At 43.7% G+C, this 18,698-nt stretch overlaps 1 protein-coding gene across 1 annotated transcript in view; it reads left to right on the plus strand.

Moving 5' to 3' along the window:
- The window catches only part of PAPPA (pappalysin 1), a 328,178-nt gene that overhangs the window by 279,825 nt on the left and 29,655 nt on the right, over positions 1-18,698 (plus strand). The window contains exon 20 of the mRNA XM_056860765.1: positions 4,231-4,302. Within this exon, the coding sequence (XP_056716743.1) occupies positions 4,231-4,302 (72 nt within the window). The remainder of the gene's footprint in view (positions 1-4,230; positions 4,303-18,698) is intronic.

Raw genomic sequence — 18,698 nt, forward strand, 5'->3', positions numbered from 1 at the left:
AGTCGCTTCTGACTCATGGTGCCATCAAGTTGCTTCCCACTCAAAGTCCTCCAAAATGTCCTATCTTTGGCAGCCTTGCTCAGATCTTGCAAATTGAGGGCCATGGCTTCCTTTATTTATTCCATCCATCTCTTGTTGGGTCTTCCTCTTTTCCTGCTGTTCTCGACTTTTCCTAGCATGACTGTCTTTTCCAGTGACTCTTGTCGTCTCATGATGTGACCAAAATACAATAGCCTTAGTTTAGTCATTTATACATGAGCATACCTCACATTCCAGCCTACCATTTTGGTTTGTCAGACAGATGGAAAATTCCAGCATGACAAGTTTGACAGTTTGGTCAACGACAAATACAGGAAGAAAGGGGGAGTTGTTTTTAGGGTTTTGCGCAGCATGCCTCCAAGTGAGCTCTGTGGTTTTTTCTGGACTGTGATAGAAACTACTGGAGATCAGAGTAACCAAATTACTCTTCTAGGCAGACAGTGTGTAGGGTTCTTACCATGAAGAACCCTAAAAAATCAACTGATCTTTTATTGAAAGTAATTAAAGAATTTGGTATAGACCTGGGTTATAAAATAAATTTAGGTGGGAAAGTCAGTTCTATTTAATGTTACAGAGGAAGAAACAGATTTGATTACTGGGCTCTTCCTGAAAGAACAAAAATATAAGAAATTTTGGTATCCACTTATCTAAAAATAATGATTAATTAATACCAACTAATTTGGATCCCTCAGTAACAGAAATGGAAGTTTTATTTAAAAAATGGTCAGCCTTGACTGGGCAGGATAGCTGCTATCAAAATCATAGAATCATAGAATCATAGAGTTGGAAGGGACCACCAGGGCCATCAAGTCCAACCCCTGCACAATGCAGGAAATTCACAACTACCTCCCCCCTCCACACCCCTAGTGACCAGAAGATGGCCAAGATGCCCTCCCTCTCATCATCTGCCTAAGGTCACAGAATCAGCATTGCTGACAGATGGCCATCTAATCTCTTCTTAAAAACCTCCAGGGAAGGAGAGCCTACCACCTCCAGAGGAAGCCTGTTCCACTAAGGAACCGCTCTTACTGTTAGAAAATGAAAATCTTGCCCGATTTCCCCCCCCCCTTGGCATTCCTTAAACACTACTGGAGAAAGTACAATCTATTTTTTGATAAATTTATATGGGGTGGGAAGAGGTCCAGGATACAAAATCAGATAAAAGAGATAAAATCTCAGAAGAAAAGAGGGCTTGCTTTCCTTAAAATAAATAGGTAATATCAATTGTCTGTGACAGCCCTTATGTTTCAGAGATTTCAGAGGATGAAAATGTTACCATTTGGAGCAGAGAAGGATGCAGGTTCCTTTGGAAATAAGAATCTGGTAAAAGATGAAACAGCAATCTAGGGGCGTGCAAAAAAAAAGCTTGGTATTTTTCAGCTGCGGGTATATTGAGCCTGAAAAATGTCGGTATTCCCGATATGACAGAATACCAACTACCAGTATGGTATTCAGATTTGGGTTTCCCCCCTCCCAGGTTTCTGAATGTTTTGAGTCTATTATTCCCTATTGGGAAACTTTTCAGATGGCTGAGAGAGTATTTTTAAAAGTAAAGGCACCAAAATTGAAGTGGAGCTGCCCTTTAAATAACCCTCAAATTTCAAGTAGTTTGGACCAAGGGGTCCTATTCTATGGGCCCCTGAATAGGGCACCCCCAGCCATCCTCCGTTATTTCCTTTGGAGAGCGGGGGGGGGGGGATCTCCAAACTGCTTCCAGGGCAAAAGCCATGATCGCAAGCAGCAATCACTGGTCAAATGTCTCCCATGGAAGAACCAACAAGCCAAACAGAACTTCCGCAGCACCCAGTAATCCCAGTAGAACCACAAGCCAATGTGCCAAACCAAACAGAACCAACACTGTAAAAACCAGGAAAGGGACACAGGCAAAGAAGGGGGGGGGGAACCCTCTTGAAACTGATGAACGCTCTTGAAATTGACACACGCATCCTGACAAACCCATAAAAACCTCCTGAGACACAGGAACAAAAGGGAAAAGAACAAGAAAAGGGGGGCAAAACAACAATCCACAGGTGCCTGCAAACACTGGATCTTCCTGGTAAATCCTGAATATTTCTGGGATTTTTTGCAAACATTTTTTTGTTTCCTGAAATATTCCCGGATATATTCGGGCTGCCGAACATGCCAGAAAATACCAATAAAATACTTTTCGGGTATATTTTCAGCTCAGGTGTGTCCAAATGCACACCCCTACAGCAGTCTATGGGCGAAAACGCATGGTTGCTTTAGCCTCCTTTATTCCCTGTTTCAGCCAGGATTCAGCCAGGATCGAACGCACGTTCGGCGAAATGCATGCGTTGATATGATATCACATATCAATGGCAGGAAAAAGGTTCCCCACCCCTGTCCTAATGCATCATTTCTCTTTCAGAAATAGACTGTATTTTCACATTGCTGCACATAGCCCTGTACATGGGCAGTTTGACACAGCTTTAGGGTTGCCGACTTCCAGGTAGGTCCTGGAGTCCTCCCAAAAGTATGACTAATATCTGGACCATAGAGATCAATTCCCCTGGAGAAAATGGCATCATATTTCCACCAAGCTCCCTCCCTTCCTCAAACTCCACCCTACCCAGGCCCCGCCCTCAAATCTCCAGGAATTTCCCTACCTGGAGTTGGGAATCCTACACAGCTACCAGCTTTGGAAATTAAAATGCAGTTTTATTCCCTTTGGAGTTCCTGTTTTGCCCATTCACAGCTGATAAAAAAAGCTATTGTGCTGCACATTATACTGAGATTCTGACATCCTGGTGCTTTGCCAATGAGCAATGATGCATCCGTGTATTAATTAAACACAGTGGGAAAAAAAGAATCTGAATGACGTCATATATACCGTCACAACACTGTTGTTGTTTTTTTGCCAAAGGTTTTAAAATGTGCTCATCAGCAAAACAGGTAGCCAGATTTTGTGAAATAGCATATAAAGTTTGACCCCTGATATTGTACAATTGCAAATAGATAAATAATAATTTGGTCAATTTTAGTCTATTATAAATTATTTGGAAATTTTAATTAGGAATTTTGTTGCTGTTGTTGAACTGCTGAAATTTTTTACCTTTTGTATAAATGACACATGTGTTTTTACTGGCTTATGCTGTATTAATAAATCTGAATCTGAATGCGTTCATCAACAAAACCTAGGGGAGGTGATTTGTGAATGAACTGATAGGAATTGCATATGCCCTAGGTCTGGATTTTTTCTCCTAATTAACTCTATTTGACACAGAATCCTAATCATTACAAGCATGAACATAGCATTGAAACCTGGCCCTTCCGCTGGACCATACTTAGTGCCTTTTAAAAAATTAAGTATTCCATGCAAGCATTTGACTTTCACAGAGCCCTTGTTCAACTGGGTCAAAAACAGGGCAATCCTAAAAAGAGTTCCACCCTGCTAAACCCATTGACTTCAATCGACACAGCACGGTGTTACAGTGTGTAGGATTACACTATTACTTGCCACAGCTGAAAATATCTTTTTATTCATTTTCCACCCCACTCCTCACAATCCGTAGAATTCTGCAGAAACTGCTTTGAAAATCTACATCATCCAATGGAGATTTTTTTAAAAAAATAATAATAATAACTTCTATTGGTTTTTTGAACAGTACTGCTTTGTTTGTAATTCAAGGTGAGAAAAAAATCCATATGATGATTTTTAAAAATCTCACTGAAGTGGTCTGTAAGGCTTTCTTCTCTCTTCCTGCCACAAATCCCAGCTGGCCAGCTCCAACTGTATGCCCCAGTCATCTCCATGGGCATTATGGGTAAGATGGCCCGGCTATGAAGAGGCTGTGCCCTTAAAGCAATGCGGAAATCTCCGGAGGCCATTACCAAATCTCTTCTTCCCTTCTCCCCATCAAATTTCCACCGTCAAGGCTGTCCTCCTTGTCACGAGTGAAATATTGAACACGACGCTTGGAGAGAACCTTAAATATTATTTTAATCTCAAGCTTTCTGTTATTGCAAGCGTCAGGTCCAGCACTTCTTGTAAATACTTGGAAAGGGGCCAGGTCCTGAAAACTCCGGAGGTATTAGGAGCAAAACTTCATTTCCAAAGAGCAGAATCCGGAGCAACTGGGGCAGGGGGGGGAGGAAGCCCGCCACATGACTTTTCTCTACACTGATTTCTTTGTCTCACTGTCTCCGTTCTCCTTTCCCCCTCTCCTCTAGAATGTCGTCTGCACAGCGGCGCTCAAGTGGTACCCGTATCCTGCACTGATCTACTGCATGAAGGGATGTGAGGTGAGCATTAGCCCTCTTGAGCTGCTGCCTGTATGGCCCTTGGCTCTGTCACACGAGGAGTTAGTCATGTTGCGGTTTTAGAGAAGAGACCAAAAGTTCCATCTGTCCAAATCCATCTCTCCAGAGCGGTGATAGATTCAGAACTCTTTGATCCAGGGTGACAACTTTGATCACCGAGGGATTCCCTGATAGTCCAGCAGGTTAGACTTGAAAACGTAGAACGTCCAATTCCACCAGTGAGCCCACCTTCTGATCAGTGTTATCCAATTTTCTTTCCTCTTGGCAGGGTTTGGGTTGGGGCTGGGTGTGCAGAATCTTGGGCAAGGTAGCTGGGGGTTCAGACACACCCATATGAAAAGGAAGGACAGAATCTGCATTTGGATGCACAACCACTGAAAGTCACGGAGACTTGTTCTGCAATGGGGATATGTGTGTCATTGAAAACTATGGACATCTTCCAAGCTTAGACCCTGTGTGCCCATTATGGCTGTGCTTAAAATACTGGATATTACGAAATAGCATTCTCTGGGTAACATCTTCCAGCTAGCTTAGTAATTTATAAGACTGTTAAATGTATTTTATTATACTTTGTTTTCATGCCTGACCAGGTGTTTCCATCAGTGCAAATGGGCATCATTCAGTCTCTTTGTGACAATCTTGGTCTTTTGATATTTCTTCCTTCAGCACCAGGATGTTTATTTCCAGCCTAAGGTGGATGTCTTAGCACAATAGGCACAGAAAGGGAATGCAAAGATTCTCTTGCTTGATTCGAGATTGACTGTGGTGCGGTGGAAGAGGGCTAAAATTATCCAGATTGATGTGGAAGCATCTTTGTTTTTCTCTGAAGGGCTTGTAATGGATTCGGCTTTTCACATTTCCTGAGGTGGGATACCTCACTCAGCAGGTTCTTCCGGATAGCACAAAAGCAGAATTCAATCTCTCTCTGGTATCAGCATCCTGTGTCTTTCAGGGCAGGCAGCATCCCTGGATTGACTTATTTCTTACATTGGAGAATTGCAGAGCGTTCCTGACCTTAAGGGTGAAAGCCCTTAGGAGGCCAGGAAGGTGCTGTGCCGGCATCCAGGCTACTTACACTGCCGTTAGTGGCCCCAGAGCCAGCCTCCCACAGTGTAAAGTCCTGCACCAGCTTTCCAGGGGGTATCCTAGCGTCCCGGGAGGCATTCTTGGGGCGTTCCAGGGGGTTGGGCTGCCGTTATCGGCCTCCTGTCCCCTTTCAGCCCTGGACACCAGTGCTGAGAATGGCGTTGCTGCGCCAGCTTTTTAGCTGAGCCTGCTATTTAGCAGGCATAGCTTCACTATTCTCCATGGGGCAAAAAGCCCCATTTAAAAAGCCACAAAAAAGCTTTTTAAATGTTTTCGGCATGCAGGGAACTGCTTAGAAGGCGCCGTGGTGGTGCCTCCTCCCCGCCGTCCCTACCCGCTGCCAGCTCAGGAATGCGCTGTAAGTCTCTGAGCAATCAAAGGGCTATATCTGTATCTGCAGCTGTATGCAGATACCTGTATATCTGCAGGGCTATATGTGTCCTGAAGATCACTGCAGAATTTAGAACTGGGCATGGAATTCAGCATTCTGAATCAGCTTTTGCTCTTAAAAAAACAACAACAAGTTTCTAGCCCTTTTGGCAACCAGGGTCGGTTTGAATGGGAGCACTATCTGGTAAAGCCACAAGTCGGCAAATAAAAACCAACTCTTCTTCTTCTACTACTTCTTCATTACTGTACAAAAACTCTTGTCCAAGGCCTCCCCTATTGTGTGTGTAAAATGCCATCATGTCACAGCTAAATTATGGCAACCCCATTGGGTTTTCAAGGCAAGAGATTTACAAAAGTGGTTTGCCATTGCCTTCCTCTGCATAGCGACCCTGTTATTCGTTGGTAGTCTCCCATCCAATTACTAACCAGGACTGACCCTTCTTAGCTTCTGAGATCTGATGAGATCAGGCTAGCCCGGGTCATCCAGGTCAGGGCCCTCCCCTATTACATATCACTAAAGGCTTTTTGTCTGCCAGCTGCATGGTACTTTCTTTTATCCTACCACACTCTATATTCTACTGCTTTAAAAGCCAGGAGAATGCTTTTGCTTGGGCTTAAGGGTATATTAAACAAAATCTTTATTTTGATATAATCTCAGAGTTGAAAGGTCCACCAGTGTCATCTAATCCAACCCACCTGCCAAGGCAGGAACTACAACTATAATACCCCCAATAAGTTGGTATTCAATTGATATTTAAAAACATCCAGTGATGAAGAATCCACCACTTCATGAGGGAGACTGTTCCCGTATCGAACACACTTCACTGTCAGGAAGTTCTTCCTCAAATTTAGACAAAACCTCCTTTGCTGTGGTTTATATCCATTAGTCTGAGTCCTGTCATCCAACATGACTAAAAACTTACTTGTCCTATCCTCTGCATGGCATCCTTTTAGGTATTGGAAGGTGGTGATCATATCACTTCAAGCATCTCTTCTCCAACATAGAGATTCCCAACTCCTTCAGTCTCTCCTCAGAGGACATGGTCTGCAAACCCCTCAACAGCTTCATTGCCCTACCCTGGATTCCTTCCAGCTTATTGACATCCTTCCTAAACTGCAGTGCCCCAAACTGAAACAGAACTCCAGGAAAGGTCTAACCAAAACCTTGTACAGTGAAACCAATACCTCACATGACCTCAACACTACACTTCTGCTAATGCATCTTAAAATCACATTAATCTTTTTTATCTCTGAATCACACTAGGGATGTGTGTTTGATATATCTGGTCTGAATATATATCCAAAAATACCTTATCGGTATTTTCCAGATATATTCAAGTCTCCTGATGGTATCCAGCATTTTCGGGGATACCGGAAAATGGGTCCCGAAAAATCACAGAAATATTCAGGAATAACCAGTATTTTAAGGTTCCCAAGACTGGTTCCCCCCCCCCTTAATTTTACTGTGTTTCTGTGTCTTCACAGGGCTTAGTATCAGCTTGAAATGTTGGTTAGGCTTTGGTTGTGTCCTACGTAATTGGTTTTGTTGATCTTGCAACACTGTGTTCTTTGTGCAAGTTGGTTTGTGTCGGATTTGGAGTGATTCTAAGGTTTTATATTGCTTTCATTCTTGGGTTGTACTTTCTCTGTTATTACATTTGTTGGGCTTTCAACAACATTCCTGTTGTCTGGCTTGGTAGATTCTCAGGTTTGAGATTGAGGGTTTCTCAGGTTCTACATTTGTTGTGTTAGGTTTTCCACATGGTCCCCCCTGCTTCTGCCGGGATTCACCCAGTTCTGCATTGGTTCTTGGGGCATGTTGGTTCAGCCTTCTCTGAGAGACTTTTGGCCATGACTTGTTTTGTTGTCTCTTGTGTCTTTGGCTATTCTGTGCTCTGAAGAAAGCATGGGATCCCCCCATAAGAAACAATGGAGAATTGCTGGGGCCACTTTGTTCAGGGGACCATAGAGTTGGACCTCTTGTTCAGTTCACTTGAAACTTGGGAGTTATTTAAAAGACAGACACCATCGGCTCTGCTGCAATTATGGTAAAATTTGCTTTTTTAAAAAAGTCCCTCCAGCCCTCCGGAAAGATTCCCCAAAGGGAATATTGGAGCCAAATAATATTGGAATCCTGAAAAAAACCTGTATCCAAATATCAAACTGGTATTTGGAAGCTAGATGACCAGGAATACTGAGATTTTTTTGTGATAGCTGGATCTGCAAAATACTGATTTTGTTGAGATGTACATCCCTATATCGCACTGCTTGCTCATATTAAGTTTATGATCCACTAGAACCCCCCAGTCCTTTTCACAGGTTGTACCTGATTTTTATTACCCAAGTGCAACAGTGGACATTTCTCCCTATTAAACTTCATTTTATTTTCCTGGGCCTAATCCTCCATCCAATCCAAGTCTGGCTGCATACTGTTTCTATCCTGCAAGGTATGAACTATCCCACAAAACACAGTAATAACCAAACACACGATGAGCACATTCTGAACTTTCTCATCTAAACCGTTTATAAAGATGTTAAACAGCACTGGGCCTAAAACAGAACCCTGAGGCACCCCACTTAATTGATGGCACCCCACTTGATTGATGGCACCCCACTTGATTGATGGTTGGTAGGGAGCCACAAACTATCACCCTTGGGCATGATCTACCAACCAGGCCTTAATCCACCTAAAAGTCATGGTTTCTAGTCCATATCTCACCAACTTCTCAACAAGAACATTGTGGGGCATCGTGTCAAAAGATTGACCAAAAATCCAAATAGGCCACATCCACAGCATTCCTCGGATCCACCAAACTAGCAACTCAATTGAAATGAGAAATCAGATTGATCTGACATGACTTATTCCTAAGAAAGTCATGCCGAGATTTAAAAAGCACACCGTGTCTCTCCAAGTGTTTGCACATAATCTGTTCTAAAATCTTTCCTGGAATCAATGGCAAACTAACCGGCTGATAATTTCCTGTATCATCTTTTTTTCCAATTCTTAAAAATAGGTACAACATTAGCCTTTTCCCAGTCCCCATGTACCTTCGCTGTCTTTCAATTTTTCCCCAAAATTAAAGAGAGACGTTCTGAAATGATGCCCACCAACTACTTCAGCACTCTAATATGCAGTTCATCAGGTCATAGAATCATAGAGTTGGAAGGGGCCATACAGGCCATCTAGTCCAATCCCCTGCTCAATTCAGGGTCAGCCTAGAGCATCCCTGACAAGTGTTCGTCCAGCCGCTGCTTGAAGACTGCCAGACCGGGGAAGCTCCCCACCTCCCTAGGCAGTCAATTCCACTGCTGAACTACTCCTGAGGACTTGTAGGGATTTAAAGAATAGAGATGTTTCCAGACTATATTCTAAATCAAAATCCCTCTGTTTGATTATCCCCACTCTCCCTTCCACATTGTATACTAGTTCTTTTATGGGAGGGGAGAAACAAAATAAGAATTCAAAAGCTCATCACTTGCTCAGACTTGCTTATCACCTCCCCTAAATGGACCTATCGTGTCTGTATTCTTCCTTCTTATTCCTAACATAATATAAAAAACCACTTCCCATTGATATCTCCCCACCCCCAACCAACCAAAGCTCATTTTGGCCTTAGCCCTCCTGACTTCCTCCCTACAAATCTTAGCTATCCTTACGTATTTGTCCCTATCAATACATCCTTCCCTCCATGCTCTGGTGTAGTGGTTAAGAGTGGTGGGTGGAGTGGTGGACTGATCTGGATAACCAGGTTTGATTCCCCACTCGTCCACGTGAGTGGTGGACACTAATCTGGTGAACAGGATTTGATTCCCCACTGCTACACATGAAGCCAGCTGGGTGACCTTGGGCTAGTTATACTCTCTCAGCCCCACCTACCTCATGGGGTGTCTGTTGTGGGGAGGGGAAGAGAAGGTGATTGTAAGCCGGTTTGATTCTTCCTTAAGCGGTAGAGAAAGTTGGCATATAAAAAACAACTCTTCTTTTTCTTAACGCTGTTCAACTTCAGATTTAAAAGCCCCCTATGAAGCCAGGCTGGTTTCCTATAATGACTTCTATTCTCCTTCCTTGTAGGAATGGATTGCGACTAAGTCTTCAGTATCACACTTTAAAAAAAAAAAAAAAAAACCTCACCCCTTTTGAATCCCCTTTCCTTGAGGCTTTTAACTCCATGGAATACTACCCAATGCTTGCCTCAGATTCCTAAAATTAGCTTTCTAAAATCCAGGTTATATGCCTGACTTTTCACCATAATCCCCTTCCTGACAATTGTAAACACTAAGGTGATATGTTCCCTCACACCAAGGGTTCCCGCTACTTCAGCCTCCTCTACAAGATCTTCCCTGTTAGTAAGAGGGGGTTGTAAAATAGCCGAACCCCTCACTATCAGGATAGTTAAAATCTCCCATTGCTATGACCTTCCTCCTCTTACAAACGAATGATAATTGATTTGATTTCCGTGCCTGTTGTCCTTCAACAACTTCTCCATAGGTCAAAATAGCCCCACCAACTGCACTTACTGAAATGGCTTGCTGCATACTGCCATGTTGTCTTAATGTTAGTGTGCATGCATACACCTACGCACTAGAGTTAAGATGCATCCTCCCCAGTTCAGCTACAAGGGAAGCAGAAAAACAGCAATCGAGCAATCTACACAGGCAACATTTACTCAAGCTTTCCCTCAAAAGCAAAACATAGGGAGAAAATAGGAACAGTGCTTTCCTAATGACTTGGAGCAGAATTCAGGGACTGTCAATGGTAAACAGAGCGTATTGTACTGGTCAAAGAGCAGCTGCTTATATATCCTAAACCAAGAGTGACAAACATAAGGCCCATGGGTTGGATCTGGCTCCTTGAGAGCTCTTGTTCAGCCCATGAGCCAGCCGAGGCAGGCACCCCTTCCACTCTCAATCTGGCCTGGTGAGGCATGCCTGGTCCGACCAAGTGTCATTTATCTCATATCCGGCCCTTGTAACAATTGAATTCAACACCCCTGCCCTAAGCCATCCTTCATTCCTACCCATCAAGCAGAATGTAATTTGCTCAATTTTTCCAAAGTTGGAGAAGTCAACTATTGGTGCAATTTTTACTCTTTTAAAAATACAAGACCATCGAGCTGGAAACAGCCAGAAGCACTGAATCCAGCCCTAAGGAAATATCCAGACAGCTTGCTTGGTATTTGATATTGCTGTTTCAGCACACACAATTGGGACAGTCCCACATGCTCAGGGCTCTGTAGCTTACGAGCCCAAGTATCTGATGCTGGTCAGTGGAGGAGAATATGTGTTGGTCAGTGGAGGAGAACATGTGTTCAGTTTTGGGCACCACAATTTAAGAAGGTTGTAGATAAGCTGGAATGTGTCCAGAGAAAGGCAATGAAGATGGTGAAGGGTCTGGTGACCAAGTCCTATGATGAAAGGTTGAAGGAGCTGGGTATGTTTAGCCTGAAGAAGAGAAGACTGAGAGGGGATATGATAACCATCTTCAAGCACTTGAAGGACTGTCATATAGAGGATGGTGTAGAGTTGTTTTTTGTTGCTCTAGAAGGTCGGACCAGAACCAACAGGCTGAAATTAAATTAAAAGAGTTTTTGGCTAAACATTAGGAAGAGCATTCTAACAGTCAGAGCAGTTCCTCAGTGGGCATGGAGTAGGGGTCACTGGGAGTGTGGGGGGAAGGTAGTTGTGAATTTCCTGCATTGTGCAGGGGGTTGGACTAGATGACCCTAGTTATCCTAACTCTATGATTCTATGGTGGGTTTTTCAGCATGGGCTATGCATTCTGGGCATCAATGTTTGTAGGCATCTCCAGTTCAAGGATCTCAGGTAGCAAGTGTTGGGAAAGACCTTGCTTTGCCCAAGATTCAGATGAGCCACCATCCAGAATAGACAGCATTGAGTAGATGGACCGATGATCTGGCTCACTATATGGCAGCTTTATATCTTCCTATGTTCATAACACTGAATGACCCTCCCCTGTCAAATTACTCCCCACTGACCCAGAAGATTATGATAATTTTACAACGTTGAAAATGGTGTAGCCAAAATGGCAAGAACAGAAAAGTAGATGGGGTCTTGTGTCAGTGATAAATCAGCTGCTTTGCACAGACATGATCCCAGGTTCAATTCCTGGCATCTCTAGTTAAAAGGATCAGGTGATACTGTGTACAGTTCTGGTCACCACACCTAAAAAAGGATATTGCCGAGCTTGAGAAGGTGCAGAGGAGAACATCCAGAATGATCAGCAACTGCCCTATGAGAAATGGTTAAAATGCTTAGGGCTGTTTATCTTGGAAAGAAGGCGGTTAAGGAGAGACATGATAGAGGTCTATACAATTATGCATGGTATGGAGAGATTGGACAGGGAGAAGCTTTTCTCTTCTCTCATAATACTAGAAATGCGGGGTCATCTGCTGAAGCTGGAGGGCGAGAGAGTCCAAACAGATCAAAGGAAGTATTTCTTCACACAACACATAGTTAAATTGTGGAACTCCCTGCCCCAGGATGGGGTGATGGCTGCTAACTTGGAAGGCTTTAAGAGGGAAGTGGACACGTTCATGGAGGATAGGCTATCCATGGCTACTAGTCAAAATGAATACTAGTCATGATGATAATTCACAGTGGGTAGCCGTGTTAGTCTGTCTGCAGTAGTAGAAAAGAGCAAGAGTCCAGTAGCACCTTAAAGACTAACAAATTTGTTAGTCTTTAAGGTGCTACTGGACTCTTGCTCTTTTCTACTAGTCATGATGCATACCTATTCCCTGCAGTATCAGAGGAACATGCCTATTACATTAGGTTCTGTGGAACACAGGCAGGAGAATGCTGCTGCAGCTGTCGGTGGGCTTCCTAGAGGCACCTGATTGGCCACTGTGCGAACAGACTGCTGGACTTGATGGGCCTTGCTCTGATCCAGCGTGACTTTTCTTATGTTCCTGTACCCAAAAATATGGAGAGCCACTGCCAATCAGAGTAGACATTGTGGTCCTTGATAACCCAGTAGTTTGACTCATTATAAGGCAGTTTCATGTGTTTAAGATTACCAGTAGATTTATAGCCCATCAATAACGACTGAGAAAAGGAAAGAGTCCTAAGATGAGGTCATGAAATGGAAATGGCTGCTTTCCTTGTTGGTGTCACAAACTCACAACCACAACTACTTTGGACAATACCTTGTGGTCACTTGCCCTTTGCTGGTGTCAAACTGGGATTCTGCCCCAATCTTTTCAGTTTCCTTTTCTCTGGTTAAGCCTTTTGTTGAAACACTCAGTGGTGCCAACATCAAAAATGCTCTCAAAGTGAATGAATGAATCACATTCTCCTCCCACTCTTTAATGAGAATGGACATGATCCCTGGGGAATGTTTCCTATGCGAGCCCACTCTTTTTTCCATGGACAGGAGATATTTTCCATGGATTTTGTCCAGTGTCCTTAAACATCTCTAAGCGCTGGCATAAACATACAGAGCAGCCTCTATGGAGTCAGACCACTGGTTCATCTTACAAAGCATTGTCTACTCTGAGTGACAACTCTTTTTTAAAAAAAAAATTACTTCTCACCTCTGGTCTTTTAGGTAACACTTCCATCATGCTGTTTCACACTCTTCCTCCCTTGAGTTAAAAAGCGGAGGGTTTTAAAGGGGGAAAGTATCTGGAAACCTATGATTAAAAGTTGTCTCACTGCTCCATTAATAGATCTGTGTTTACACTTTGCACTTAACTCATCTCCTTGAAATAAGCTCATTCGCTCACTCTTGAGATTTTGGCCCAACTCAGGGTTTTTTGGGGTGGGGGTGGGTCTGTCTGTGGGCAAAAACACATGGTCGCTTTAGCCTCTTTTATTCCCTGTTTCAGCCAGGATTCAGCCAGGATTGAACGCACGTTCGGCAAAACGCATGCATTTGATCCTGGCTGAATCCTGGCTGAAACAGGGAATAAAGGAGGCTAAAGCGACCATGCGTTTTTGCCCTGTAAGATTTCTTCCAGAAGCAACCTCAGGTGCTCATTGCTGATGGTTTCCTGCATATGTTGCCTGGAATGTAAGGAAAGTTTGTTGTTATTAAACATTATTAGTGCTGTGTGTGTGTTAAGTGCCATCAAGTCACTTCTGACTCATGGCGACCCTACCAAAACTCTAAAATAACACTGGAACCTATAATAGCTGACGTTAGTTGTAACAAAGCCCTATTTGTAACAAAGAGTCTTGAATTAGACTTCCCATCAAGCCCATAGACTTCCCATCAAGCCCATAGTTGTCTTATTAAATTCTGATTGTTAAAAAAAGCCTTAAAAAGACTGCTGCACTCTTCTCACTTCCCTGACTGGTAAGAAATTCCATGGGACAACACTACAGGGCTAAGTTTTGCATCGGATGGGATTTGCAATGTTTTTATAGTATTGGCTTAAAACTTAAGAAGAAACAGAGGTGCACTCATGCAGGTCAGCATATCTGCTAATCCATTCCCGATCCCAGGGAGAGTGAGAACCTGCATCAATTGGTGCTGTGCCTTCAGCGAGTTCACACTGTCTCTTCAAGGAAGCCGAATCCTCCCCCTGACACCACTGCAGAATGCTCCATACTTCCCTGAAGGGTGAAATGTCCCTGAGGCAATGCAACCTGGGTTTGGCTGGATAATGCAGATGTGGTGATTTTTGTGTGTGTGTAAAATTTGTTTTATTTTTAAATAAACAGAGCATGTGAGTGTAAAGTCACAGCTGACTTATGGTGACCCCTTAGGGTTGCCAACTAGGTAATAGTAGAAGATCACCTGCTATTACAACTGATCTCCAGCCGATAGAGATCAGTTCACCTGGAGACAATGGCCACTTTGGCAATTGGACTCTATGGCTTTGAAGTCCCTCCCCTCCCCAAACCCTGCCCTTCTCAGGCTGTACCCCAAAAACCTCCCACCGATGGCAATGAGGGACCTGGCAACCCTATGACCCCTGCAAGGGGCTTTCAAGGCAAGTGATTAAGCAGAGGTGGTTTGCCATCACCTTCCTCTGCAGAGTCTTCCTTGGTGGTCCTCCTCCCCAAGTACTGACCCTGCTTAGCTCCCAAGATCTGATGAGATCGGGCTATACCTGGCTCCTTCCCTCCCTTAACATGTTATGACTGTGAAATGGTTTTAAGTTCCAATGACCATAACACAGGAAGAGGTTGATAATTTAGAACAGTTTGTTTATTAAGATCAATAATACATACCGGGTGGGAGCTTCCCAAAAGCGGAGGACAGCTCGCACACCAGAACAAAGGATTGCCACAACATATATAACCTTTGGTCAGGGGTGTTACAAAATACGTAGACTTACTAGACATTGGTTATCTATCTTACTTTAATTAACATAGTGTATAGAGATTGGTAGAAGCTGTCTCTAAGCAAACACTTGGTCTTGTGGTTCACATTCCTAACAGTGAAGGTAAGATACTGTTTGTCTCTACAGGGGAAAGCCTGTACCAGGCAATGTGTTCTATTGGCCTCTTATAGTTATGGATGCCAACGTTCCCAAAGTTTCCATGTGTGCGGTATGAATACACAGTATTCCAAACCTGCTTTTATACTTTAGGCCTAGCTTTTCCAGAAGAGCAATTATGCAAACTGAACACATAAGCATACAATGATGATTACAGGCATTACAAACAGAGCATAGGTGTAGCCAAAGAGACACTCCAGCAGGGCATCAAATCTATGCACATTAGTGAGAGAGACCATGCACGGCATAAGATTTCATCTTTAGTTATCTTGCAGCTTCCAGCTCGTGTGCGTCTCTCAATGGTCCTGTTCATGACCATTTTGGTTTTTGCAATGGTTGTAGTTGTTTAGAAGCACACAAGTAGAGGCTTGCTGAAGGCAAAGAGGAGAACTTCCGTGCCGAGATTCCTCCAGTTGGCATAACTGGAAACCTTTAAAGCTTTATACAGACAAAAGGTTTTCCTTATCTTGTGCATTTTATGACAAGTTTTAGCCCTGAAGGAAAACAAGACAAATTTATTGGTTGTACAAGGTCGTCAAGTCTGGGTTTAGCATCCTATCATCTGTTTTGGGGAAGAAAAAAAAACAGACTTATTTTCCAGTTTCTAGAGACACACAACACAGTAAACTAGAATTTGGTGAAGTGGCCTGAAAAAGCTTTTGTGCCTCTTTGGTGTTGCATGGGCACAAACATGATTGCCATTCTTACTGGGTAGAAGTAATAGAGTTTCCAACTGGCCTGGAGAAAAATGGTCCTGTCCCTTTAATGAAAGCTTAATGGTATGCTATTTCCCAGGTGATATTTTGGGCCTCCATGCCACAAAAAAACTTTGTTGCTCATTTCCACAGATGAAGCCTTTATTAAAGAGACAGGCAAGAGATAGGGATTGCCAACCTCCAGGTGGTGGCTGGAGATCTGCTATTACAACTGATCTCCAGGTGATATAAATAAGTTCACCTGGAGAAAATGGCCGTTTGGGCCATTGGACTCTATGGCATTGAAGTCCCTCCCATCTCCAAACCCTGCCCTCCTCAGGCTCCACCCCCAAAATCTCCAGGTATTTCCCAAACTGGAGCTGGCAACCCTAGATATAGAGTATTGGGGTGAGTGCCCAACACAATGATGTCATTTCTGGGCGACACAGGAAGTTGTGTCATCACACAAGATGGTGAGAGGTCTGGAGAACAAGTCCTGTGAAGAAAGGTTGAAGGAGCTGGGTACGTTTAGCCAGAAGAGGAAAAGACTGATAGGGGATATGATAACCATCTTCAAGTACTTGAAAGGCTGTCATATAGAGGATGGTGCCGAGTTGTTTTCTGTTGCTCCAGGAGGTCGGACCAGAACCAACGAGTTGAAATTAAATCAAAAGAGTTTCCATCTTGACATTAGGAAAAAATTTCTAACAGTTAGAGCGGTTCCTCAGTGGAACAGGCCTCCTCAGGAGGTGGTAAGCTCTCCATCCCTGGAGGTTTTTAAGAAGAGGTTAGATGGCCATCTGTCAGCAATGCTGATTCTGTGACCTTAGGCAGTTCATGAGAGGGAAGGCATCTTGGCCATCTTCTGGTCACTGGGGGTGTGTGGGGGGGGGAGATAATTGTCAATGTCCTGCATTGTTCAGGGGGTTGGACTTGATAACCCTGGTGGTCCCTTCCAACTCTATAATTCTATGATTCTAAGAATGACAATTGCATCTCCCCCCTCCCAGTTTGGCCAGCCACTTTCCTCCCACTGCCCAGATGAGCAGGGTTGGTGGGGGACAGGAAATCTCCTGCCATAAGTGGGTAAATGGGAACCCTACTTGTAAGGCAGCCCTACTCCAGAGAGCATTGGGTGGAGGATGAATTTTTCCAGCAGATTTGGCTCTGAGTTTGCTGATCCTGTGTGTTTTAACTTGCACATTTTCGTCTGAATGTTTTTTAATGGTAGAAAAGAGCAAGAGTCCAGTAGCACATTAAAGACCAAAAAAAGAATTCTGACAGGGCAAAGTTTTGTATTTTGTGCATTTGAATCTGTTTTAATTTGATTAATTAGGTCATTGAATATATCTTTACAACTCAGTTTCTATGTGGTTCATCACCTTGAGACCAAGGAGATAAAATGGGGTGTTTTGTTTCATATAACCCCACCAAGAAACAAACACTTCAGGAAACCACGATGCCATGTTACAACAGAAACTGTCTAGCAAACAGCTGTGGTTGTAGGAATTTACCTTCTGAGTCTTAGTAGTCTGCAAGAGACGGGATATGTAGCCAGTTCAGTCATTATGAAAGTTTAAAAAAAAAAAAAACCAGACTGCTTGAAAATGAATGAGCCAACAGCTTTCCTGCCTGGTTGTGGAATATGAGTTGAGAACGCTGAGGTTCCTTCCAGTCCTGTGAGGAGCTGTTTACGTATACACCAAGCGGTAATGGCGATAAAAACTTATGGGGTCTAAAACGTTTCACAGTGTCCCCTTGAAATATTTATGAGCTTGACCTTGGCGCTTCCGAAAGGAAAGCAGGCCAGCCGGTCCTCGGCGACTGTTCTCCAGACATCCCGACATTTCATTTCGAAAGAGTCGAGCCGGGCCATTAGGATTCTCCGGGCGAACGAAACCTCAACCGCGTTAAGCTCCTTTTCCAGAGACAGTTCCTTCTGGGGGAGGACAGCCTGTGTCTCCATTTAGAACAAAAGAGGACATGAGGGAGAGCTCTAATGGTCACACAATGGAAACGAGGGGCTGCCATTTCCAGTGACCCCGTCTGCCACCGCAGCAGCAAAGAGTTCCTTGCAAGGCTGTTTAATAGGAGAACACAAAATTGGTGTTTTATGTGATAGAACTGGAGGCGGGGTGGGTGGGGAGGAGTGCTTTCCAGACCTCGACTCTTGCAACTGGCTATAAAGATAGCAGAGAGCCCATGTTGTTCTCATGGCATTCTCAGAGTTATGCTTCCTGAGGCCCAGTAGCTTAATTTCTAACAAACAGACCAATGGTCTCAATGACTAGGGACAAGCCAAGCCATCTGATTCATTCCCAGGTTCCAACGGGATTCATTCTGCCCCATCTGGACTGCCCCATCCGGTATGGTTTTCTTAGCCACACATAAGGTTGCCAACCTCGAGGTGCTATCAAAAATATGTAAGCGCATGGGCTCATTCAATAACATTGACAGCTTCCAGTGTATTCAGTTTTATATTTTTCTTAAACAGAATAAATCACAACAAATATTCTATGGCCTAAAGATCTCCTGCTATTACAACTGATCTCCAGCCTATAGAGATCGGTTCACCTGGAGAAAATGGCCGCTTGGGCAATTGGACTCTTTGGCATTGAAGCCCTTCCCCTCCCCAAACCCCACCCTCCTCTGGCTCCACCCCAGAGACCTGCTGCCACACACCCCACCCCCACCTGCTGCTAGGGTTGCCAGCTCTGGGTTGGGGAATACCTGGAGATTT

The sequence above is a fragment of the Euleptes europaea genome, chromosome 14 (assembly GCF_029931775.1).
Source record: "Euleptes europaea isolate rEulEur1 chromosome 14, rEulEur1.hap1, whole genome shotgun sequence".
Lineage (NCBI taxonomy): Eukaryota > Metazoa > Chordata > Lepidosauria > Squamata > Sphaerodactylidae > Euleptes > Euleptes europaea.